The following is a 27,439-nucleotide window of genomic DNA, read 5'->3' as shown; positions in this document are numbered from 1 at the left end:
CTCAGCCTTATCCACTCCACCGCACAGGCAATCTGTTTTCTATATTGCCAGGCTGTATCACTGTACTATGCACTATAGAACAGCAATTGAGCAGGAAATTAAGTTAGGGGATCGGTATTTGGCGGAGGAGAACAAGCCGGTGTGGTCTTCCCTCTCCACATACAAGGATCATTAAATATCATACGAGTTTCTTGATGAATTTCTTCCTATCCTCTTTCTGCTGTTCCCATCCACTCACCCTTTTTCCCTGTCTGTCTCTTTCTTCCTCAATTTCCCTCCCATCATCTGCCTGTTTCTCTCCCGTCTTGCTATGTTTGTAGAGTGTATGAAACAAAACATCCTAATGGATGTTTGAACAGCTTGAGATGTGTCAGCCTGGGAACTACCTCCCTGTGACAGGGAGCTCTGGCAGGGAATTGAGACCACTACAAGGGGAAAATAGGGGACATATTTCTTTCTCGTTCTCTTTGTTTATTTCTTTTTTCTCTCTCTGGGTCCCTCTCTTCAGTCCCCCCTCCCCTCTCTGTCTATTTTCTCTCATTATTTCTCTGTACATACAAACAGAGTAGAGTCTAAGCTTCCCCTTATTATTTGTTTCTTTTCTTTTTTTTCTCTTTTTTTTTGATTAGCAGATGTGGAGGACGTGTTTTTCCTCCGTGTTGTCTTTTTTCCTCCTCTCTCCCTCTGTCATTTTCTGACTCTTTCCTTTACTTTCTACCCTTAACTGTTTCAGGGACTTACTGTGTGTGAGTGTGTTCTGGTGGAAGAAGTGAGAAAGTGAGCAAAGGGAAGGAAAAGTACAAGCTAGGCCACAGAGTCACAATTCAATACTTCAATACCAGCGTGCAGACGAAGGCCTACTTACGACCAAACGCATCAGGGTTTTTTTTTTTTGTACAACTGTGAATCCCCTGTTTTATTACACTGCATAGAAGTGGACTTTAAGTTTCTTTTATTAATTTCTTAATCATAAACCTCATTATCAAACTAATAATTAACTTATACTTCAAATTACTTTTAGGTTAATTTGGGGTATTCAAATGCCCCAGATCTCAACTATTAATAATATGTATATTCATAGAAGACAATGATTCCATTGCTTCCTCTCTTCATTTTAAATGTGTGAGTGGACCTCAGTCAACCGCTGCACATGTTGCAATGGATACTTTATGGCATAGTTCTCATGAAGTTTTAATACTAAAGTCAAGATGCCTTTAAAATGTGATACACATTTATATTTTGATCTAATGTTTTAGGCTGTTTTCCTCATTTAAAGACTGACATTATGAGTTTCTTACTCGTGTTTTTTTTTTTTTTTTTGCCCGAAACCTTAAAGCAGACAAAGCAGCTTTTCTGCATCGGCCCTGAAAGACGGCAGCAGACTCAGAAACACACTCACAAGGACAAAGAGCTCTCACAGCTACAATCTGAGCTTGATCAGTGGTGTTGACAGCTAAATTAACAAGTGCTACAAGCATCATTACATTTGGCTCCTGATTGTGTAACAATGGATAGATATACCAATACACTGTCAGACAGCTAGTCAAATAAATCAATATCTATAAATAAGCGAATGAAAAGAGAAAATATATATTGGTCTGGACTGGAGGTGGATTTATGACCATCATCAGCCACATGTAACACACACGCACACGCACACACACACACACACACACACACACACACACACACACACACACACACACACAAAGCCGGTGTAGTGGCCAGGTTAGCGAGAGGCAGTTAGTGAGATAAGGCACCAAACAGGTCTAAATCCCTCCTGAAGGGGTCTTGATGGACAGACAGGCCACCATTAACAATGCGGTGGCTTGTGAGAGCAGCAGCTGATGGAAAGATACCCTGGCATTTGCTGTGTTAAGAAGTGGCCCTTAAAGATTTCACACTTCCAATTTCTTTGAATTATCTGCCATCTCTGTCCTGTCACTCAGCCTGACAATCTCAGATTCATGCTCACTGAGGCACTGTGCTGGTTATTGACAAAGCAATCTGCTGTGATACGGCAACGCCTGATAAAACATTAGTCAACCAAAATAGTGCACGACTCCACAAACCACCTCCAACATGGACGAATGAGCACACTGGTCTAAATACATGTTTTAATCCTGTCAAATTAAACAAGCCACAAGCACTATGTATTAAGTGTAGTTTGGGTGCCATGGATTGTGTTCTCAGGACTTCCAATGTGAATCTAATGTGATTTTACATTTTGTTGACAGCAGAGCAGAGGATCTCCACCATGAATCAGCATTTCTTAGATTGAAGCATACAGAGCAGAATGGATTTGTTAAGGTCCACCTACGGCAGTGTTGACAGCCCGCGCTGTTATGACACTGAACAGACTGCTTATCAGATCTTTAATGGTTTGATTTGCTTGCTGCTCCAGACAGGCCATGATAGAAATATCACAACATCCCCATTACCCTCAGCATTCAGTACATAGTGCACCGCCTGTGCTTTCTATGAATTATTAAAAGCAGACAGATTATGCTGCAAGGCTGGAAGTCTTGAGGCATGCTACAGATGCTGCAGAGCAAAACGGTAACACCAGAAGTGTGTTTTTGTTCGTTTTTTTTTTTTTTTTGTAAAGGTAGGAGGAGGAGCTTTTTAAAGAGGTCTGCATCCCATTAAAGGGGGTGGTCGTTTGGATGACAACAAGGAAATAGTGGGCAGGGTTTGGATGTTTATGTGTGTGTGTGTGTGAGTGTGTGTGTGTGTGTGTGTGTGTGTGTTATGAAGGATGATGGGGGTGAAGGGCATAGTGTCGGGGCTTGTCTGACATGTGGCCTGGTGGGTTGGCTGGATGGTTGCTTCGCTGTCTAGATGGCTGGTTGGGTGCAGCCAAGCTCCATCCTGGCATCTCTCTCTCTCTCTCTCTCTCTCTCTCTCTCTCTCTCTCTCTCTCCCTCTCTCTCTCTCTGTCTCTCTCTCTCTCCCTGGAGTGACGGGCTGAGACATTAAGACAGGCGTTTTAATTAACTGTGCCACTCTTCCACCTGCTGCCCTCAATATGCTCCAGCCCAGGCAAGCTGTCTCTCATGTCATTGACTCTCTTGCTCTCTTTTTTCTTTTCTTTTTTCCGCTCCATCTTTGCCATCTCTCTGTCATTTTTTTACTCTTTTCCATTCTTTATCCACTTTTCTTTCCAATTTTCCAATCTCACTCTCCATCACTTTGACTCTCTCGCTCTCTCTAACCTCCCCTTTCAATCCCTTGTGCATCCCCTCCCCCATTTGACCCTAATAAATGAAGCCTCATACCAATAGATAAGGCGATTCCATGAGGCTCATCTGACAGAATTAGCCAATTTCTTTTTTGAACTTGGAGAGAATTAATTTCTACATGTGTCCTGTTCTACTGACCCTCTAACTACCCCCACCCCACGCATCTCTCGCACACACACTTCAAATCTATCTGGTAATTCAGTTCTGCTCGACACTCATCAGGCTATTCATTATGGCCTGATTGAAGATGGATATTTCTGTTCCCTCATGACAGAATGGAGCTAGGGATCAAACTGGGGACATTACGGGATTTAGAGGAACCAGTGTAACACATAGCAGCTTCGTGTTTATGTCTCTACGGTTGGAAATGATGGCGTGAATGCGTGCTCAAAAAGGTATAAATTCATAGGTGTTAATGTATGCTGAGCAGTTTAAGAGTCGTCTTTAGTGCTGTGACGCCTGCAGTGTAATCGTTGAGATCATAAATTGAGAACGAATTCAACAGAATGGATCAACAAATGATCCACTTTTAGCAATTCAATTGCACTTTTAATGGGGTTAATTATAGGCAGCGTGAGCAGCACAAGAACATGACTCTACACAGTGTTCAGTCTTAAGAGTTAATGCCAGGTCTTAGAGATCCTGCTTAAACTAACAAACGACCCAGCTCTGGCTCCAAGATGGGGGCCTCAGACGAAACCGTGCTACAGTTACAAGGCAGTAACTAGGGCCAATATATTTGGCCGAGCAGACAGGGAGCATTCATCTGCCATGTGAAGAGAAGTGACTTTGAAGATTTCTGCGGTGAGGTGAAAGAGTAGACGTGGCCTCAACCTTTGTGTTTATGTAGCCGCACCAGCCCCGAGAGAGCTCTTAATGAATGATGTGGATAGATGGACACCACGGCTAAAAGCACACACTTACACGTCTGTGTGAGGGCCAAGACGCACACCGAGGAGTTACGCATACTTTGTGCTCGTGGACATGTCTGCGTGTACGCTACATTGGAGCGTGAACTCTGTCTGCTTGTAACACGAGTGCAACAATGGAAGTAGCAGCAGGCAGAATGAATTTCCCTCGGGATCAATAAAGTATCTATCTATCTATCTATCTATCAATGTAGAGCTGCATTTCGTAAATGTAAAAGTGAAGCCCGTATTAAACTGTGCCGCATCGGCAGAGGACTGACCTGTTAGAAGCAGACAGTGCCAGCATCCTGCGGCCATGTCTTTCACTCGTAAGTGTGGTAATGTCACTTCCTCTGGAAACAGGATGTTCCTCTGAATGTTCCCACACGCCCGTCCACAGCCCCACTGAAACATCCTGCTGTCACCTGCATGTCAAAAACAATCCAATAATTAAAGTGTCCAGTTTAAATAACACAGTTATGAAGTTATCAGCCATGATTTTAAAACTTATATAACTGTTTAAAGGTCATTTTCAAAATACATTGTTCAAAAACAAATGTCCCAAACAAGTATATATTGAGAAAAGTTTAATAGAAGATCTTTTGAACGCTGCAGTTTTTGCAATAATTGTAAAGTATGAGAAAGACCTCTAACCCCCTGCAGCTCATCTCTCTCTCTCTCTCTCTCTCTCTCTGTCTCTCTCTAGCGTGCCTCTAGGAGCATGTTGTCCTTGTTGTGCTGCTGCTGCTGCAGCATGGGGCTCCGGTGATAAATTATGGATGCAACGCAAAAGCTGTAAAATTTGTTGTATCTTCCATTATCTTCATGTTAAAGGCCACAAAAGCTCTTCAGTGAAGTCAGCCATTAAGAAATGACAGGTATTGCTATCAGGCTTCTTTATAGCCTATTACCTGCAATGACAGCAGCTGCTGCTGCACCACTGTACGGCCTATCACATTATTTGCAGCTAAAGTCAGCTACTGTGTCATTTCGCCTCATTTTCTTGACAGTGCTATCATAAATCCATTGGGCTGCAGGGGAAACTGTCGACTACCTCGATTATCTTCATAGCCTGAATGAATTCTGAAATGTATGTAACAGGCAATGACTGTTATGGATCAGGAGCCAGGGCCATATTCGTGCTAACTCTCTCCCTCTCTCTCTTCTTGTCTGTCACTCAGGTGATGTGCCAATCCGGAGCTTCAGGGCTCAGATATTCACATAAAAGTGAGTTAAACAGGTGAACTTTGAAGCACACGGCGACGGCTAATGAAGAGTGACATCAGTTCTCTTCTTGTAGATCTTTTCTGGCTGATTTGTGCTTCTGCTTTTTAAAGAATATAAAATAAAACCTACCAGTCGTAGGGTAAATGATAAGAACATATTCTTGTATTATGGTTTACACTGAAGAAAGAAAAGTTACAGACACACAGGATGTAACATGAGTTTAATTAAAGGGCATTTTGAAAGGGAAATATTTGAATTATTATGAAATTAACTCAAGCATGTTGATTGAATTGTGTGTGTCATTGCATATCTGCACAGTGTATTACCGAACCTGTCAGTGCAAGATTGTGGTTTGCCCCACAGGTGACCTTTGACACATGGTCCACACACTCCACAAAGCGAGGGACAACCGCATTTTCATTAGAGCCGCTGCCAATTTGTCCATAATCATTCTGCCTGTAGGGAGAGGAGCATAAACATATAATTAAAATCATAATTAATAACCTGGGGTCATCATCTTCATACTGTTTTATCACACTTTAAACTTAACACACCACCAGCACCCTGCATGAAAATAATGCACTTCCATTTCTATAGGGGAAAATAAATAATCAATTCAATTTAACTATTGCGGCGAGCAAGTTCCACTGGGAACCATGGAACATATGTGTTTGCCTCCCATTTTCACGAATCCTCTTTGTGACAATAACGAGACACCGCCCTATCAGAAGTGAAACACCTCGCTAACTAATTAGACTCTCAGGCTGCAGTCTGACAAAATGAAAAGAGAAAAGTGCTTGAAGGAAGACTTGCTCTCCCGCAATTTGCATCTGCCACTTTTTACTGCATCTGTTCCAAGTGCCATTCAATGTTCTTGTCCTCCTTTTGTTGGGAAGTGTTGAGCCCCAACTATTTAAGCTCACCTCCTACCTACCCGGAGCTTTGTTCCTTCTCCTCTGCAGACCAGTAATGAGCCAACCGCCACAAAAACCGTGAGGAAATTAATGACTCATTACGGACGGGACCTAGACCACTCTACAGCCTCTCCTCCTCCCCGCTCCACCCTACATACCCGCATGTAATCCTCTCTCTCTCTCTCCGCCGCTTTCTCTCTCTTACTCTCATCCCTTCAGCCCATACAGAAAGACCCCAACACCTCCCTATCAATTAGAGCCTATTACAGGGCTCCCATGCTAGCAGGGCAAAGAAAGAAGGCCTTCACAGCTCAAGAGTGTGTGTAGGAGAGATTGGGGTGGTTGAATGAGGAGCCTAAGGTGCTCCTTTCACACCCTTGCCCTTATCCATTATGCCAGTCTGAAGAGTCCCCCTAGGAGAAACGTGCAGCCCCAAAAAGACTTGGGGATGAAAATAAGTCAAAGGAGGGATTCTTGGTCACACCTTTTCCCTCCAGTGTCAAATTATATCATAACTAGTCCCTAAGCAAAGGCACATGGTCACAGTGTGTTTCCTTTGACGTGTATGTTAGGAGGGGATGACGGGATCTGGCTAGAATGTATTCATCATACCATCTGTGTCTATGTTCATGGACGGCCAGACGCAGACAATAACAAGATAAAGCAAATGGTGGACAAGCACCTACACATGAAAATTCATGTGGTTATTGATTTCTTTTAGTTTCATTGCCTTTTACCCTCCATCGCATTCCCCTCGGCAATACCTTCATATTCATGGAACTGGCTGTCTTTGTTCAGTGTAAAAAACACTGTTCTACATTGCCAGCACTTTAGAATATTTTTTTTTTCTCCCCCCCTTATAGGATATGTATCAGCTTTTCATTCAAGCATTCTATGCTCATTGGCTTTTGAAGCTATGGTGCATTTCAAGGCAATCCCTCTGAGAGTGAATGGGTGAGATCACAGGGGTTTTGAGGTGGTTTAGAATGGCAAATCCTGCTGAAAGTGTCATTTCCAGTCAGAGACATCAATTTGGTGTGTGAAACAGGGCCCCAGGAGAGCCCGGCAGCCCGGGAGATTCCTGACAAGAGCAAAGGGCCAGGGGATCAGCTCATGTGCACCTGGATAAGACATGAATTTCACGAAGCGCTACATGGAGCAAAGTGAGAAAGGAGGACGAGAGAAAGAAGCATGATAGACAACTAAAATAAAAGAGCGGAGAGAGACATTCTTACTGTGTATGACCAGGCATTGTATAGCAGAGAGAAAATCCTGGTGATAGCATTGGGGGTATTTGTTTTATTCATACATACAAATCAGACAAACCATAAGACAAATCAGATTAGGAGTGATGCAACTAATGTCCTTTATAACTTTGAAACTATTGTTTACAGCAGTTGTTTCCATTAAAAAAAACAAAAAAACCCACATAAAACAGGAGTCAATCAATGACCTCCATCTGGGTGGGATTGTCAAAGCTCATAAGTATGGTTAATAGTGGGATATTAAACCACTGACATGCACAAACTAAAACTCTAAATTATTGGCAGCACTAATTCTGGCCAAACAGTTTTTTTTGTAACTGTAAAACAGTGTACATAGCCAGTGGTATTAACTCGAATATAAAGCCTCAATTAGCTAAAGCGAGTGCAAAATGGCTGATAATTATTGCGCCAGCTCATTAGACTTGTTTTGACACTAAAACTACTTAAATCACTGCACAGGCACAGATGCAAATACACACATGCAGATGTTACGAGTTCATTCCCATAATTAATGAGGTAGATACTGTACAGGTTGGCTTTTTCTTGTTTAGATGAAAAGCTAAACACTTCAGACTAAATTTAATTGGCTCCTACCATAACGAGCAATTTACAGACCTGTATATGGATGGTAAATCGAATGAACTGATAACCTGAACAAAAAACAAATGGCCAAGATAGCCAGGCAGCACCGTATGTCACCCTACACCAAAAGGACTACAGGAAGAGCGGAATCATTTTATGTTATTTCCTCAAAAAGGCAGACTACAGCCGACTGAGCACTACAGCCTCATGCAAGATATGCGTCTCAAAAAGAAAGGAAAAATATTACAAAGCAATTTACCTAACAAAGAGCAGGCCAGTTACATCACTGACTCGTACTTATGTGAAAATAATTGTTCATGTTATTCAAAAATGTAGAATGGCAAAGCAATGGTCTGCTGTACCTGCTATACATCTCGGCTAATAATGATACAACCTCCCAAGAAATAAAATCCTTGGGGCCGGCCATGAAAGTTTAAGATTCAATGCGGTAAAATACAATGTGCCATAAAATATTAATGTGTGTGGTAAAATTATGCTGGTGGTAATATTTTAGATTGCCGCTGTCTGTAAAAGAGGCATATCTGTATTTATTTACAAGCAGGGATAGTGGATTGGGGACTTTGTTTGAAGCCATGTTTATGAATATCGACTCAGGCTCCGAGGTAAGTGGCTATAAATCTGTGAGAGGATCTTTGTAAAGTTCCCTTGGAGGACATAACTTCAGGTCTAACCGCCTCCTTCCTTCACTTGACTTTTAAACATTTAGATACAGGCCGGCCGGCCAGTTAGAAATGCTTCTAAATTATGAAGAGTTCCACTTTGAGACTCTGAGTGTTAACCAATCAAAGGTGATACATTGAAGCAATAGATTTCTTCAGAATAGAAACAGAAGTGTGTTTAGACCTTGATCTGAGGTGTTTATGAGTTGAGGGAATTCTGAAATGGATTTTTAGTGTAAACTGCTATGTTCCAGATGTGAATTGTATGCACTCAAAAGGAAGATATCTAAATCCAGGAGATTTACAGCACACACACACCTTACATCGCATGTACTTACGACAGATATGTTTGCTCTTCATTTTGTCTTAAAGCACTTAACTTTTCCACCTGATCTTCCTTTTGCCCGTCTCTTTGGGCAACATGATGAAAGGTGTGAACTTCTTGAGGCTGAGAGCGTGACCTGTGCTAATGAGAGGAGCATTACCGGCTGTATGATCAAAACGACCGTGCATCCCGCAGCTCACATCACCTTGGGCTATCGAGACCAGCTGGAAGAGTTCTATAGGTCCACATTGGATGAACCTTTCACTTATGAGTCATTCGCACCCCCCTCCTCCCCGTTTCTTTTTCTTCCCCATGTATCTGACATGTTTATCTATTTATTTAAGTTCAAGGATCTGAGGTTCAGATCACAGGAGTGATTGCATTAGTAATGGTGCCGCAGTTGGCTGACCGTGAGTTGATGGACACAAGAGGTCGGTATCCTCCGGCTGCGATGATCACATAGGAGTCAGGATTAAGAGAGCTGATTTCTTTCCTGGTTGAGTTCAAAGGGCTCAATCAAAATGCTTCACTGCTGAACTCTTGCCCTTTCAATGCAGAATTAACTATCAAGTGGGGATAAGTTTGAACCTTGTGAAAATACTGCATTGTGTTGTATTTTTTTACTGCTTGGTGATTGACGAAACAGTTGATGTCACCATGCAATAATAAATGACTGAGAAGTTGCATTGATTCAACTGTCTAAATTCCCAAAGAGAAGATCTCCCTTCAGAGCTAAATAGAAGAAAATTGACAACCCCATCAATGTCCCACCTGTCTCTTTAATGCTGCTCTGTTTCTTTATTCATTTCTTCTGGTTTCCATTTCTTCCTGTGCAGTGTCTCTCCTACTTTCGCGGGGCTAATCCTCAGAGCCTCTTGGTTTATGCAAACCCTCAGCTATCGCTCTCCAGCCATTCTGTCCCTGACGCGAGCTGACGCGAGGTATCAGTTCACACCCTAACCACACAGAGAGAGGTGCTAAACAAGGACTTTGGGACATGTCACAGCAGACTTTAAGGGCTTCACAGTGATGCAGGAAGAGTTTAGACATGGTGGAGTTAGAAAAGCCTCTTCACTCACATACTGCATGGTGTACAAAAGCAACTCTGTTTTGTTTCGTCATAACGTGAACATAAATTAATATAGTTTTAACGGAGCCCCATATCAGTCCTATAAAAACAATCTAAAAACAACACATTTGCATTTTGCTAATAAAACTCTGATGTGGATTTAAGGGCATTACATTGGAGTTTATTTTTTTATTTTAAGTATAATATTCAAATTCATCAGCATCCATCTCTCCACTGAAGATCTCCTCTGAGATTCACACCCTTTTCCCCTCATAGCGCCATATTTGTTTTCAATCATGATCGGAGTATGCTTCTTCAATCTAATGCAGTTTCACTTTACGTGTGTGTGATCAGTCGGGATCATCTGTGTTGGGATTATAAATGTTGCTCTCATTAAAAGATACAGTAAAGACAGGGAGAGAAGTGAAATGAAATTAGAATCTAAAAAAAAAAAAAACCCAACAACATTAAGAACGGCTCCACTTTGTGTCCTGACAGTTGAATCCACAAGATGACACTGAAGTGGCTCTTAAGACAAGAGGACCCATAGGAAGATGCTCAAGTAGCAGCTCAAGTCTGTGGAAACATGTGCCAATATGAAAACAGTCCCATGGTCAATTTCATTTCAAGTGTTGAAAAGATTGCCCCATGTATTACTGCTTCAAGTGTTCCACCTCCATGAAGTTAGAGCATCACACGGGGGATTTTTCCACCCTTCTCTCACTTCCTTATTTTTACTGAAAACCAAGCGGAGCCCACACCACTATAAGCCAGTATTTGCAGTTGGGAACTGGCTGTTGTTTTCCTAGGAGCAGAGCTGTGCTCTTCTTCTTTTTTTTTTTTTTTTATTTAGCTGTAAGGCAGAGTGTGATAAGACAGAACGAAGACTTCCCTCATAACGAGGCACATGCCAAGTCTGACATAATCCAATCTGGTCCATTTTCATCAGCTTTTGTCTTCTGTTTTTTGCTTCTCTTTTGGACTTTCCTTTGGTTCCAACGATGGCTCAAAAACCTGAAATGACACAATTCGGTCGCACTTGTATGGCAGTGAGGCTGCAATCCAAACGGCTTTTCTGCAAAGAAATCCTTGAAGACCCACACACATTTAAATCTGGCCCTGGGGGCAACAGGCTCTAAACCACTGAGATAAAGAACCATCCAGGCCAAAAGCAGAAATATATATTTTAAGGGAGGGCTTACCATGGCAACAAAAAGGCATGTCAAACTTGTGGAAAGGAAGCATTTTGACTGAGGAGTAAACACAGACCGATGTGCCCGTAGGAAAGCCTAGAAATGCGCTCCGCATATTAAAGGGCCCAGCCTCACACATGTATACAGCAGAAAGAGAGACAATGGCGGTAATAACAGGCGAGGCGTCAGGGTGCGGAAAGACGGTTAAACGGTCATTTGTGAGAAGAAACGCAACAGGGCCTAATAGAGGCTGCGCCAACGGCAGGGTTTGCAGAAAAACACAAACAACATCCTCTTTAAAGTGTTATTGCACCCAAACAAGAAACATTTCCTCCAGTCCACTGGTCTGCAGTGAATCAAAACATTAACCGTTTACTAAGGAAGCTTATCTACTGTATCAACACCTGGTTCATCAGAGACTCCAGATGTTTAGGTATAAAGTGAAGCACCTCAAGTTGTATCGCACTGCAAAATATTTAACTAGGACATGAGAAAAGTGTAAAAAAAAAAATATGTAGGTGAGGATACATAGCACGAACAGAAGTGGGACAAAGAGACCATCAGGTGTGATGTAAAACACAGTATGAGCGGATCATTCTGGAAAGGCCTAAAATTCAGACAGGGAGAAGATTACAACCGACCTGCTTCTCTGCGCCATAAAGTTCCAGCTTCATAAATACCCGGAGTGACGTGGTATTTTCATCTATCAAGATCTGAAGACATCCCAAAAAAAAAAATCAACAGTGAAGTCAAAGGAAAAACAGGAAAGTGGGATTCTCCACAAATAAAAAGCCTTCTAGATTATCCTTTTCCATTCACCCTCATGTCGTGAATGCTTACATTTCCAGTGTAAACACAATCAGTGCCGTGCAGGAACGATGAAAAGCTGTTACTTTTATTATGGGAGAAAATAACAAGCTCTCATGAAGGGATTGATTGTTTTCAAATCATAGATCTTTGTAAGAGGAGTGTAAAGTAGAGCTAAGTCTCCATTATAGGGACGCAGCCGCTACATTGCTTTTGATTTTCTGTCAACATCCCTCTTACCAACCCAGCACTGTATTTACTAAATGCATCGGGGGCCAAGAAATGGATTGAATATATTGTTCGTCTTCGGCAATCCAAACTGTGTCAAGCAGTTGGAGGTATTGCAGGTCTTTTATTCTACATGTGTCACCCTGCCAATGTTTGTAGATACTGTAGGACTCCTCTGAATAGTTGACTGCACAATATGGGTGTAGTTACAGCAACAAAACCCAACATAAATTAACCGTGAACCATGCAGGCAGGCAACTCACTCCTGTAAAGCTCTTTTTTCTCTCGTGTGAGGATTATATGCAGAAAAAAAAAAAAAAAGGTCCAGAACCAAGAAAACTGCTCCCCAAACAAATCACCGCCTGTTTAATAAACATGTTGTTGTGGTTTCTATTTGTACATCTCGTGTTTTACTGGTTTTACACCCATACTGTGTTTTATGATGGTAATGATTGTTGAAATGTTTTCAACCAATCCAGTGCATAAAATACGACTTTGAAAAGTAAGCAGGCATGGTGTTTCATAATACTGTTTATAATAAGATTTTATGTATGCATATTTGAACGCCTGTTCTGTGTGGGTTTTTTTTTTTATATATCAAACTGTTTGTTTGATATAAAATTCAATTTTCAAGTCCAAGGCCAAAATTACAACTGTGCAACAATAAGGCTTACATTAAGGTGTTACCGATAAAAATAGGAAAGAAGGTGGATGCAGTTAATCTTCTCAACTTAGAATTTCCACACAAAAAAAAACAAACACCTAAGAATGTACATGTGTGAGTACGAGGAAGGCCGACACTCAGCCCGAAGCACATGCACACTGCCACAAACATTACAAAAGTACTTCCTACTCTGACCACACTGTGTGTCTTTGGTTCGATAAGTTGCCCTACCACACTGTCTATTGTCAGTCAGTCATCAGCACCCTTCTCTCTCTCTCTCTCTCTCTCTCTCTCTCTCAGAGTCATGGCCCCTCTGTCCCCTCTAAGTACCCCAATAAATTCAAATGTAATGCTCCTAAATGAGATCACTTACATGTGCCATTTCTCTCCAACCATATTTATCATCTAACACTTTGGCCTTCATTAACAAATGGCACTCAAGGGGGCGTTGGTAGTGGTGGAGGTGGGTGATTCCTCAGCGCTGATGTGAGAGGGAGAGAGATAGAGAAAGAGAGAAGGCTATCAACAAATGACACAGATTGAAATGGGTGGAGGGGTCGACACCTCGCTCTGTGACGCAAGTCACGGTGCAAAGACGCTAAGTGTTTCATGAGGTCGACTAAAACCGGCTCAAAGGAAAGAGAAGTGTATTTTGAAAGAGCAAAGCTACACTACGACATTTTCTACGCTGTTCGACATAAAACATTTTTTTTTTAAAAGCCCAGACGATGGAAATAACATTGTTTGTACAATTTAAATCAAAAGTGTAAACATTATTTCTGGATGCAAATAAGACTCATCACGTTCTCAACAAAACAGTTCACAACAAAAGTTTCAACACGCAGAAACACCACAGTACAGTAGAAGTACGCACAATTCCTTCCTCACAACACTATAAACACTAAATGTAAAAGTCGAGAGGCCACCCACTTTCCAACAAGCCCCCTTAGTTTGGCATTTACATTGACGGATGTAATGTGCCGTCATCTCCATTACTATGTGAGGAAGCGGGGTGCATTAGCATTGGTCTACTCCTGTAATATGACGTGCTCTTCCTTGCTTAAGGTTAAGCCTACCTTTAGTGAAATAAATTGTCAAGCGGCTCTCCTTGCTCTGGCACTCTCTCTTCATCTGCATTGGCAAAGGAGACGTTTCAGTTTAGCTATTAATTATGACGACAATGGAAAGATGCACAAAGCAAGGGTAACCCCTTTTTTATTTCCTTTAATAAACATTTGAAAACAGCTTCATTATAATAATGTATTTTGATTAACGATGTTTACCACAGTGCTGCTAGTGAAAATTGCTTTCCCATAAATTAAACCTATAAAAGTTAGTTGATGAATTATTGCCTAAATGTAAAATGTTACAGTCTAATTCATTCGCAGCAGCTCCACCGTGTACAGTATCTGCTAAATCTACATATTCATCGAATAATAAACATAATTAATTGATTTGATTTACCCACAACTATACTCCCATTTTTTGGGGGGGGTTCTTTTATGTTTAAATATTAATTGTTTCAGTTATGACGAGAAACAAAATCTAAGATCCAGTGCTTCTGTAACTGCCTTATTGTGTTGTAATTCTTTTTAAGTAAATGTTACAATTTTGAAATAGTCTTTTTAAATTTACATGATAAACATTGTGAGCTGCTTCTTTTTGATTCATCAAAATGGGCAACTTTTATAATAGGTAGTAATTGGTTTAGTTCATTCTGCAGTGTTAATACTTATCGAACTCATGCATTTAAAAAGATGAATGCATGAACATTAAACTAAGTTCACATCCAGGAATTGTTTTCATGTTTATTATTCACCTGATGAATCACTGTTTAAATAAGGTTAACAGCTTTTGGATATTTTTAAAGGTTTTGTCTTTCTCTGAAAGAAGCCGCAGTTTGGACATATCTCAGTAACTGTTTTAGTTTGCCTTTAATTTGTATTTTATATAAAACTATCATAAATCTGATTAAAAGTTTGTACAACATAGAATCATTTCAAACTAAGTAGTTTGTGTTTTTCCTTCTCTGGTGTCTGAGAGAAGAAAGGAACAACATTAAAAAATGTGGGAGAAAAAAAAGAGTGCTTGTACAACGAAAAGAGACAAAACACACCAAACGTATTCTATGTGTCTCGAAATATGCTGATCTATTGACATTAAACATGTGAGGTAAATTCAAAAGGACAAAAAGCAACTCCCAAGTGGAAATCTACTTGCACTTTTGACTAGGTTTGGATTGTTATTTTCTTCTAAATGATGTTAAAAAAAAGAGAGCTTAAAAACATGTTTATCACAGCCACTTTCTGTTCTTCTCTTGATTACTTGTTCATGCTGATTTCAAACAATGCTTTGCATGTCTCTCTTGTATTTAAGAGAGCAAAAGGCTGTGTACCCTCAAGGTACATTTTGCATCTCTCTCAAAAAAGAAAAAAAAAAGAGAGAAATAAAGCGGGGGAAAGCTTTGTGGGGAAAGTCTAACATTTTAACATCTTCGTGTTTCATCTAAATCACTGACAACAATATAGCCTCTAGCATGATTCTCTCTCTCTCTCATTCTCTCTCTCTCTCTCGTGCGCGCACGCTCAAAGTTAACTATGACATCTGGCATGAGCTCTGAACACCATGACAACAAGACACCAAGACTACAGGCACCGCGGTAGCAAAAAACTGTACTGCAAGAAAAGAGACAGAGAGGAAGTAAGGGGGGGAGACGCACAGCTTGTTAATGGGTGAGAATGCAATGTAAAGAGATCAGTAATTACCATTATTTAAACACATCCCAATAACAAGTGGATTATGTAGAGCCTTGCTATTTTGCAGGCAAGAGTCGCTCTCGTGTTTCTGATGCAAATCCTTTCTTTATGTTTCAAAATCTAGCAACCATTGTCCTGACAGGGAACTTGTGCAGGGATGGCAAATTGTACAGTAAAATACATAATTTGTGCTAAGCTAATAACTGAGGACACACACTTGTTTTACAGTGAATATGTGTATGTATTATTCATTTAAGCATAAAGGATCCAGAGGAGATGGTACATGAGCCCCTCTGTGTGCCCCGGGGCTATTGTCACGGTGGGCATAATGGGAGGGGATTGTAGTGCAAATGTTGTCATGTGTATATCCTAATGCAGCAATTTAGGAGGGCTCTCTATGAGAATCATGAGGAAAGTACTGGAATGGTGTGCAGATGAAGACAGATGGAGAGAGATGACAGAGTGTCAGGAAGAGAAAGAGAGAGAGAGGGAGGGAGAGTCTCGTCTTTGGTGAAGTGAGGAACGCCGTGGCAGGTAATACTCTGGACACTGCCACTCACTTAACCAATCAGGCAGAAATTATAATTTTAATAGACATTCAATTACATTCATTATTTCACGTTTCTTCCTGGTGTCGGTCAGGACCCCACTCCATTCAGATTCAACTCTGAAACACATTACTGTTCAGCCAACACGACGGATAGACAATGCAATGAAGAGTGGTGAGGTCTATTTTGACATGATGTCGACGATGGCTGAGCATGTGATTACTGTCACACATGGACAATAGCAGTAAAAGAGGAAGGACTATAAAGGCTTTCAAGAGTGCAACATAAGTATAGGTACATATCTCAAGTTAAAGGAGTAAGCAGGGAAGTTGTTTAAATGTAAATATATAGAAGTATAAGTGGCGTTCAGGAAGTTTTTTTCCCCCCCTGCTCCGCTTAGAGATCTGGAATGGACTGTACAGCAGCACCCTCTTGTGGAGCCGAAGTAAAATGCAAGCTCTCTTCCGGCACTGCAGCCTCTCTCTGCATCCTGCTGCTGCACTCCACGTTTGGCTGGATCTTCCCTCCAGGCTCTTTCCGTCTGAGACGCCCAGCAACTTCCCCCTCGGGCCTGTATTTCATGCTCGGGCCTGCTGCGATCTCAGTGACCTCTTAGTCAAATATTTAGATGGTCGATTTCAACTCCTTTAAGGAACTGCCTCACAATAAAGAAATCAATAGGATGAGTTCAAATGCCAGTGAAAATGTTCAAACGTAAACAGAGTCATTGGGAGGCTATAAGGAGGAGCGTTGGCAGCGGTAAGAGTGGTGGTAGGAAAGGGGGGGGGGGCGGGTGGCGGCAAAACGGGGGTCTGATGCATAGACATGCACAGCCATAGAGCAGCTATGCATATGCATATGGGTAGAGAGGGATTACACAGAGGGATGAACAGAGATACAGAGAGGGTTTAAATAGAGGGTGAACGTTCAGGACACAATGAGGCAAGGCATTTATGTTTGCGAGGAGAGGCGAGGAGAGGAAACGGCAGAGAGAGAGAGAGAGAGAGAGCGAAAGAGAGAGAGAGAGTGGAGAGAACTTGGTACATTGTGGCCAAAATGGACGCTTGTGCTAAACAGAGTGACCTCTAGTCGGGGCCTTGGGGGAAGAGGGTATGGAGGGGGAGAGTAGTTAGAGCAGCCCACTCCTACTGCTCCCTTCAGGGAGCGACACTGCACGAAATAGCATGGACAAACCAGGGCATTAATATCCTCACACTAACCCCCTGACAATACCCCATTATGTATGTACGCCTCTGTGTATTACACACCTTGAACTAGAAACAATCGCGCCCTTTTTCTTTCTTCCCCCTTAGCACTTGAACCACAGCCAAGAAATGCAGTGCGCACAATTTATTAAATATTTTTTTATTTTATAGGCACAAAAAAGAGGAAGGGGGGGGTTGGCTACACACAAACAACTGAACACCTTCACTGTGTTCTTTACATAATCAGTTACCTTGTGACTCCTACCTTTCCTGCAAATGACTGTTTGCCTTTTATTGTGCTCTGTGTTTTCTCTCTATCTCTCCCTCCCAGCCATGTGTATCATCTATAATTACAATTCACACTGATTCCAGGCCGCCCTGCTAAAAACCCAGCCTACAGTGTGAATAAGAAAGCAGCTTGTAAGGTGCAAAGGGGAAAACATGACAACCAAGACGCAAAGGGGGTAAAAAAAAAAAAGAAAAAAAAAAAACTTAACACAAGCTCTGGCTGTGGGGTAACAGCTTCAGCACAGTATTATGATGTTTCTAAATGGGGAGCGTGTCTCGTGACACGGGTCCCTGTCCAGATATCGATTGCTCCTGTGGCTGCAACACTAACAGCAGTGGAGAGCCATTGAACTTTAAAGCAAATAGTCCTTCTCCCCCGCTCAGCGTCCTCTCACAGGCAATCAATACAGGTCGGTCGGCCCAGCACGGCTAACACCTCTATCTGGAATAATGGCCTTCCTCCTATAGTTACTGCCCAGGAAGATATACAGACAGGCTGAAGCAGGGTGGGAAAAGGCTTTATAAATTGGGAAAAAACATAAATAGAAGATGACATGTAGACAGACATTATTTTATATATTAATCAGAAATACACACTAAACTAATATGGAGTTACTGAAGGAGCTTCTACAGATGCTCTTTTATAGAGAGGATTTTAAAATTGCAATTTAACTGTACATGTTTAAATATAATTTTTTAACAACTTTTTTGAAACAGTCTAACTGTAGGCACTGAAAAGTTATGATATGATCAGCTCAGACAGCAGTAAACTCATTGGTGCTTAAACACTTTCTACCTATTGTCCTTTTACAGTCTTTTACTTTCATTCATTACAGTGGGAGGCGGGATGGTGGTCTGCTTGATCCCTATTAGCCCTTTATTAGCCACTGTGACCCTTATCTTCCCCACTCCATTACTCTGCGGCGCGGGGAAAAGTGGGGATGATGGTCCTGAGAGGAGAGGAAGGCCGAGGGGTTCAGCATGGCTGGGCAGAGATCAAGTGTGAAGGGGAAGAAACGCCCATCGCCCATTCTGGATCACCCGGGAACCCTGTGGAACCCCCAGAGGGACACACCCTGCATTCACCTCAGTCATGTCCAACACCACAAAGAACATGATATGAACCAGACTTCATGTACAGCCCATGTTTTTTAATACTAGAACAATATTGATAACTCATTTGAAACCTTTATCTTTTGAAAAATAAAAAAACAAAAACTCCTTGCAGGACCGAAAAGGGATGAAGATCTAACAGTTGTTCTAAGAAAATGCAGGACTGAAAAGCAAATAAGTTATAATTTGTGTCTTTAAATACTTTATTACAAACCGGAAACCCCCCAAAAAGCTATATTTTTCTGGCGCCATTTGATCACTGTTAAGGGATATTTTAAAAATGAAATACTTGAAGACCAGGCAAAGACTGTGGAGCGGTTTTCACATCCTTGTCGTTCTGTTTTAAAGGTATTACTGTAAAACAGGCGCATGGATAAAAGCAGGGTTCAAAGCAATAGGCATAAAGAATGCAGTTTTTCCAGCTGAAATCATCTGATCCCTTCCATGCCTGAATCAGCTTCAGCTGTAAGCCAGAACGCTGAGGAGGAACACAAAGGGGGAAGGCAAATGAAAGAGAGAGCAGAAGGGAGAATGTGTGAGAGAGAAGACAGAAACAGGAAGAAATGGAATTTGAAGAGAATGCAACGCATTGCAAAGAGTTTAAAGACGGCTGATGCCAGAAGTCAGAAGAAGACAGTTCTTTGCATCAGGCGCTGGGAGTGCACAGTACGGCAAATCATGTGGCCAAGGCAGAGGCCAGTCTGAACATGGGATGTGACAGGAGCCTCAAATATGGCGGCATTGGAACTCAAAATCCTTCTTGGCGCGTGGATTTCTGCTGCAGCAAGCTACTGTGGAAGGAAGTGCTGACTGGTGACTGCAGGACTTCCACTTCTCACTGAGGATCAGAAAAGTCCCTCATTAAAGGCTCAGGCTGACTGTGACCAGGATTACAGCAAACTTGTTTGTTCGTGAATGGTTCCAGCTCAACATGAATGAACCAGGGAAAAAAAAAAAAAAAAAACATCTCAAAACTTTGCAAAGTGGGCCTAACGTCACAATGGTACAGAATAATACACTCCATTGGCGATCCCTCAATGTCTGTACAAGAGCCCTCCTAAGTCAGCCAACAAAAGCCTGATTGAGTGATGGGTCATCAATATGAAATGAAGAGCATATCTTAACTCCAATTGTTTCTTAATTGTTTGAGTCTATTTCAAAGAGTAGAGGAGGACTGGTTCTCTATCTGAACTCTATTAGTCCAGTATTAGTCATGTAGAGACCATAATGGTCCTCACTTCATTACTGTGTAACTGGGAGAGACGAGAGGATGGCCTAGAGAAGAGATGAAGGCCGGGGGGGTTCAGCATGGCTGGGCAGAGCTCAAGTGTGAACAGAGTACACGCCCCTTAGCACATTTTACCCAAATACCATTTGAGACTGAAAGTCGGGTACCAGGCTGCATTCAGCGCTCCCCGTGTCCGACACGGCTCCTCATAAAGGATCAGCGGTTATGAGTTACTCGTTTTTTCGCTGGTGACCACGCCCCTCTCATGCATCAGGAGACTTAAAGAATCATTTGAATTTCCATTTAACGGCCGGGTAGATTGGGATTTGCTTTCACGTGTACGTTTCCTATAAAAACAGGAAGCGAGTGCTAAGGTTGTTACAGATGCTGATTTGTGTTTAAAGGAGGCCACGGCACTGAATGTAGGAACATTCAAACACAAAGTTCAAACCAACAGCTGCAAGGTCCTGTGCATTATGGGGAAGGACACAAATAAGGAAATACACCCAAGTGCAAGATGAGTTTTTATAATATATTACAGAATTATTTTTCACAGGACATGACAAACTATAACTTATTCAAAACATTTTCCACAAACTTAGATTAGAGCCAGTAAATAAAAATTAGGAGGAATAAATATAACTAGCACAGTAGACAGTGTCTTGCACAAATAAGCTGTGCTAAAGAATGTCATTTTCACATACTTTTATTAACCAATATTCAATCATAAAGACATCTTTTAGAGCTATGTGCCTAAGTACTACAATGTGTGCTTTTCGGTTTTGCTACTGACCCTTTCGCCTGTTTTTCTTGCAATTCCCAAAGTTATTAGGTCCAATTGCATTAATTGCTGCAAGGAGTGGGATGGCCTCAGGGCAACTGTACCAGGCTGCCTTTGACAGCAGTAAACTGTACGTGTGTGGAGAAGTCAAAAACAAGTGGCACTCACCTGGAGTTGAACCGGGGAAACTACACTTACACATGTCTCACCTTTCCTCCCATGACCCCATTATTTCTCCTCCCATAGAAACATCACCCCACAGAACATGTTTGATTGCCCTGGCCCTCCGATCTCTCTCCCTCTCATAATGTTATCTTAAGAAATGTGGAAACGATTCAACCTCTATTTGATTTTGGGGGCCAAAATGACAACCACATTGGCGTACTCCGTGTGTGCGGTGTGTGTGTGTGTGTGTGTGTGTGTGTGTGTGTGTGTGTGTGTGTGTGTGTGTGTGTAGGCAGTTCCACGGAGAGATCTCAGGGATTGTGAGATCCAGTTCCTCTCATCATGGCAAATTGACCATGTGCACTTGACGGCCAGCTGAGTAATCTCTCGACACGTCAGATTTAACACACCACTCCGCAATCACAGAAAGAAAAATAACTTTGGGGAAGAAAAGTCATAAATAACCTGGCGGAGAGGGGGCTTCCCTCTCTACTTGGCCTCTGAACCCAGGTGAGAAAACAGTCAATAAGACTCATGATCTTCAGTGGAGATATGTGGATGCAATCATTAGGCGAGCAATTAAACGCCCTGAGTGTAATACTAAGCTTGAATGCTTATAATAGTCAACAGAAGACACAAGCTATTTTTGGTAACGAGTGTTAAAAGGAAGATTTATGGTCAGAAGAGGCATTTGTTATTTCTAAAAATTGCAAAGAGAGATTAATTCAAAAGTACACTGAACTGTTTAAAGAAGAAGGGAGAGTGAGAGAGACAGAGTGAGCATCAAGAAGGAAAAAGAAGAAACACCAACACCGCCAGAGATGATATTTCCTAACTGGTGTCACGAGCAGGAAGTGGTTTGAAGCCAGGACGATGTAGGCCGTGTTGTTCAGAAGGAAGAATTACACTTGACTCTGCTATGACAGCGGACTTTTCATCACACCGCCACAGTGAGCCAACACTGGCCTTCCAGATCTGTCACCAGACTCCATCAGAAGTGGCCCTCGAAATTGAAAAAGTCTGCACCCATCAGAGGAGTATACGGGGTGATAGAGGCTGAAATGTGTGCAAGTGTCTTTCCGTTTACCGAGCCACGGACCTGTCGAACAGCGCATTTGTCAACGTTTAACAGGAACAGGACAGGAAGGAGGATGGGCGAGAGAGGGAGGGAGGCAGTTGAGCGGCACACAAGAAAGAAAAAAAAAAAAAAAGTGATCATCAATTGCTATCAGCAGCAGATCCAAGAAGAGGATTATTTTAACACAGAGGCAGATGTCTGATGAGTGTCTATTAACCTGCTTCCTACATCTCGTATGCCGTGTTGCTGATGAGTTCAGACCAGGCGGCCTTGTCCTGCCCAATAGGAGGGGTTAGTTAACCCCACTCCAGGAAATAGCTGCCAGAGACCTGAGGATCTGATTGAATGTATCTGCGCTGCTCTGGCACAGCTAACAGGACAGGGATGCTATTCATGAAGATTAAGTAGAATCCTCCTGCTCCATGTTTGGTGCTCCACTATCATCAAATCATCCTGCTCTTTTACTCCTCGATTTAATCCTCTCTTCTCCCTTCTTGTTCCTGTTTGTATGAATCCATCCCACGACCTCTGACCTTCTTATTGTCAATCAGTTAATACCAGGGATCTGCGCAATGAGTCAACTAGCCATTTCAACTAATTATTCATATTGCTGTTAGTGTGGCTCCACAATGAAGTTTCCACTGTGATGCAGCCCAAAGCCCCTCGTGGGACTATAGTTCCACTCAGTGGGCTTGCTCTCCTTGCCTGGATGTGAACCAGCACAGGGAGCTTGGCATCCTGACTTGTGTAACTGAAGGCCAGAGATGACACATGACTGGTTTTGAACTAAGGTATACTGAACAAACTCAAAAGGACAGCAGCTTACTGACACAGCAGTTGGAGGTTCAACATCCCTCTGACAAACCCTAACAGCCGGTTCTGGCTCACCTGAACTGCACATATGAGGTCTGGCTGTGTGGTTACTTGCTTTGGGTATGGCACAATCCTTCTTGCTGCTCCAACAAATTACAAGTCTGACAAGGCAGAGTCTCCCCCACCTGCTCCCCACCACAGACTTGTACAGTCCATAGATGTGTCCATTGCAGAGAGTCATTCAGGCCATTTATAACTCTTTAGGAGAGCGTTCAAACACTCCTGCCTGAGACTAATCTGGAAAGAGCCTGCTCAAAGATAATTCAATTTAATTTGGCTGTTTTTGATACTGTATGTTGAAATATATCATTATAAGTTGATAATCAAGTAGATATCAACTGACATACGCTTCAACCTTTTACCGTCTGTTCTGATCATATACGAGTTGGGTATCATCTGCAAACAGTTCAGTTTTCTCTGTCATCACCTCAAACACGTTTGCTTCCCTCTAGCTTTTTCAGAACAACAAAAGACCGAACTGGAGGGAGGCAATCTGACATCAAATGTATCTCCACCCAACCATCCCAGCATGCCAGTTACTTCCCATTGAACCAGTTTAACTAGCAGCATGGTCCTGGACAACATGGCTGGCTTGAGGCAGTGTGTTGGGCAGAGGGAGGGAATAAGGGGAATGAGAGCTCAGGGTCTGTGTTCCGCAGCTGTTCCTGTATTAAAGGCATATGGGCCGGGCCGAGCCAACCACTTGAGCATGCACAGACCCCCGTCCTGAGCCCAATCAGCGTTGATGCGGGTGATGTAATGGACCTTTCTTGGCCTTCCTTGTCCTCTCATGCACAGTGCAACCGCACATCCTACATAGTAGGCCTGACGACGTGCCAGCTCGCTGTCAACACCTGCCCCGCAAACACTGGAGGGATGAAGGGACACATGCAGGGGAGAATGAAGGGATGACGAGACGGAGGCAAAGAGAAGAGAGAGAAACAACAACATGCAACACTCAGTACCTCATCTTGTATAACGCTTCACTATCCACAAAGTTTCTCCTGCCAGATCCTGTGCAACTTGTTTGTGTCCGTTTGTAAATGTATGTGCCATATTGCAATCAGGAAGGCGTGCTGCCCTAACCTCCATCTGTCAGAAACTTAGCCTGTGAAACGTGTTCCCTCACATTTATCAGTGACACCACCATGCTTGGACTCGCACAATTGTGTTTTCATCCGCCTCCCAACAGCATCCATTTATCTCTGTAGTGTAATGGAAGAGAAGTAAAAGGAAGGGAACAGGATCAAGGGATCCTATGCTTAGGTGGACAGGTATGACAATGAGGAGAGGGCGGCCAGGACGCCGGTCTTTGTTGGCCAAGGGCCATCTTGAGGCGGGGGCTTGAGTGTAGCCGGGCTTCTCAGGAGGAGAGATGTAGTTTCTCTGGAGTGACCCAAGAGCTTGTCGCAGGGGATGTAATGAGGTCAGATTACAGGCTAGTCCACAGACTGGCTGCAAAAGGTTGGCTCATAATCCCACAGTCATTAAAGGAATGCTTTGTTAGGAGTGGATGGAAGAGAGGGAAAAAGAGTGGGAGAGAACGAAAAAAAAAAAAAGAAAGAAGGGAATATAAGAGGTGTGTGGGGGAACTCAATAACACTTGATTCGATATGAAAAGCCTCTTGTTGCCACCCAGGAGAAGCCCGGCTAGGAAGGATGTGAGGGAAGCCAGCCGAGAGACTCCTACAACCAGGAAACAAGACATGCCTTGTTCCGGGTTTAAGGAGCAAACAGATTAAGATGAATTGATGCAAGCTTAGTGACTTTGGAGAATGGGGAGGGAAAAAAAAAAAACGCCCACAGATCAATAAGGCTTAGGAAGCAAGCAACCAAAGACAGAATCTCCACTCACATTCTGGGGATAACACTCAATGAAGGAAGGGGTCTCAGATCTCATATATCCCTACTTTGTGTGGTTAAGATAAAAAAGAGGGGTTTTTTTGTGTAAAATAACAGCATTTACTATTCCAAAGAAACAGAGAAAAAGGTTTTAAGGAAGAGTTTCAGAAAAAGAAGGCACGTATTATTTTTCTTCCTGCACATTTTACAACACGCAGGAGATCTAAAAATCATCTGAAAGCATGCAAGGCGAAATAATATTTAAAACAGATAGAATGGAGTAAGGGTTTTACAATTCATACAGGCCTTTCATATGTATATTGGCAGATATACTTTTTAGAAATTTACATTTCTGTGGTTTGAAAATCTAAGTGCCTGTGCCATGTGCACTAAAACACACGAGGGGTTTTAAAATTAAGCACATACAGATCACACCAAAAGTCCTACTGCCAGCAAGCTAACATACAACTAGTGTCCCACAATGCAATGTGACAGATCCGTGCCTAAGCCGGCCTGGTGGGGCCTGTGCCCTGATGTTTGCAGAGATCAGAGAGAATCATCTGGGTTAACATGGTAATTATACGGCAAAGCCCCACTATCTCCGGCTGGATCTGATACTGTTTTTTTTTCTCCTCTCTGCTCAGAGATCTCAGGCCTGCAGTCAGAAGGAGCGACAACCGTCTTCCACAGCTAATCCCTCAAGAGGCGTTTCACAGCTGTCAACTTAATGAAAACAAACCTGCTGTGAGTGCAGGCATTTGATTACACAAATAAAAAAAAGAAATAAGAAAACTTGGACATAGCCCCCCCCCTACAGCAATATTTAATATGTCAATATTGACAGGCTTGAATCAATGTCCAGAATTAATCAGATGGAAATGTCAATAGTGAATTTTATTGTCCACATATTGATATATTGAGTCCAGAAAAACTGAATTACATGTCCAGCTTATGACCGAATTCAAAAATGTGCTTCCTTAATTGGCATTAGTCTAAAAAAAGACGAGCTTTTCTGTACATTTTGGAAAGGAATAGTTAAGTTATGCATGCTCCTTTTCCCCTCTGACCTTTAGCTCAGGCTTTATGGAAATATCTGGTTAAGTACATCACAGTGCTCATTGGCCTGAATAGCTGTTGAAACTGACCCAACCAGTCTTCTTGAGCTTCGGTCAGGGGATTTGGACCAAACAATTGATTAAATTACAAAAAGGAATATATATATTTATTCCTTTTTGTAATTTAATCAATTATACATATACATGCATGACCTCATTAACATGTTGCTTTAAATAACTCTTAACTATTCTCTTTGCCTCCTATGTGTTGTTAAAATCCAAGCCAACATGTTGACCTTGAATCAATTGAAATTTAGAAAAATAATAGAAATGATATTTCATGACCTAAAATACAAAACACAAGGAAATAAAACAAATCACGGTAATAATCCAAGCACACCATAAAATGTGTGGGAGGAAGGAGTGATGTGTGGCTCTGAATGTTATTTCCCAGTATGTTTGTTGATGTTTTTTTTCTGTATTTATTGTGTTGAGTATTGTTTTTGTGACCACATGTGTGACCCTTTGACCCCAAAGTCATTAGCCTTTGCAGTCTTGGTCTCTAAACTGCATCACGCCAGTGCAAAACACGTGCAGAGAAAGAGATAGAAAGAGAGCGAGACAGCAAGAAACAGGGAGAGCGGGAATGGGAATAAGGCTCCAGGGCCAATTACGACCCAGAGAAAACAAAGGGCTATATTTCAATGATTCCTCCAGCTGTGCTGTTTATGAGCTGTGTGCTTAGTCTCTCTGTGACCTTCACCTCCACACTTGCCCTCTCTGAGGGAAAACAAGCACAAATGGCCTGATGCTCAATCTTTCATTTCCCTCCTGTTTTTCCTTGTTGTTGTCTTTTTTTATATCCACTTTTGTTATTTAGTAGACTGCTGAAAACATATTGTAAGATATTTGATTCAGAGTTTTGGTAACATTTGTTATTTTACTGTTTTTCATCGAGAAGCACTTTTAGTGCCACCTCAACGTCCTGTTGTAAAATGCATGAAATAGCCTTGGATATAAAAGTAAGGAAAAATATGGACTAATCTAAGGCTTAATGGCAAAGTGTATGTCATATGTAACCTTTATAGCTTTGCTTGTCAGTCAGCCCCCTCCACCGCACATACACACACATGCACACCCATTACGGACCTCATAAGCAGGGTCTGGGTATCAGTCACTGTGGCCCTTTGACAGGACTAACCTTCCCAAGCGGCAGGATACACTGTCTTCACTGCCGTCCTATTGACCAAAGCAATAAGCCATTCTATATGGTGTATTAAAGTCATTTTCCACATGCTACCTCAGCACCATCCATTGTTCATGCAAGCTTCTGCTGACCATGACGAGAGCAGGGAAGGAGAAAAAAAAACCCTCCCCTGTGCACCCAGAGCAAATTGCAACAC

The 27,439-nt window shown here is 42.1% G+C and overlaps 1 protein-coding gene across 5 annotated transcripts in view; it reads right to left on the bottom strand.

The window, feature by feature from the left end:
* The window catches only part of LOC306826192 (uncharacterized protein), a 310,981-nt gene that overhangs the window by 175,908 nt on the left and 107,634 nt on the right, over positions 1-27,439 (bottom strand). For all 5 annotated transcript variants that reach the window (XM_079347364.1, XM_079347363.1, XM_079347362.1 and 2 more), the window contains 2 exons: positions 5,709-5,833; positions 4,432-4,575 (listed from right to left, as the gene is read on the bottom strand). In XM_079347364.1, coding sequence (XP_079203490.1) covers positions 4,432-4,575; positions 5,709-5,833 — 269 coding nt within the window. The remainder of the gene's footprint in view (positions 1-4,431; positions 4,576-5,708; positions 5,834-27,439) is intronic.

Source organism: Symphodus melops (genome assembly GCF_947650265.1).
Source record: "Symphodus melops genome assembly, chromosome: 1".
NCBI classification, from domain to species: Eukaryota; Metazoa; Chordata; class Actinopteri; order Labriformes; family Labridae; genus Symphodus; species Symphodus melops.
This window is presented reverse-complemented; position numbering and strand designations above follow the sequence as displayed.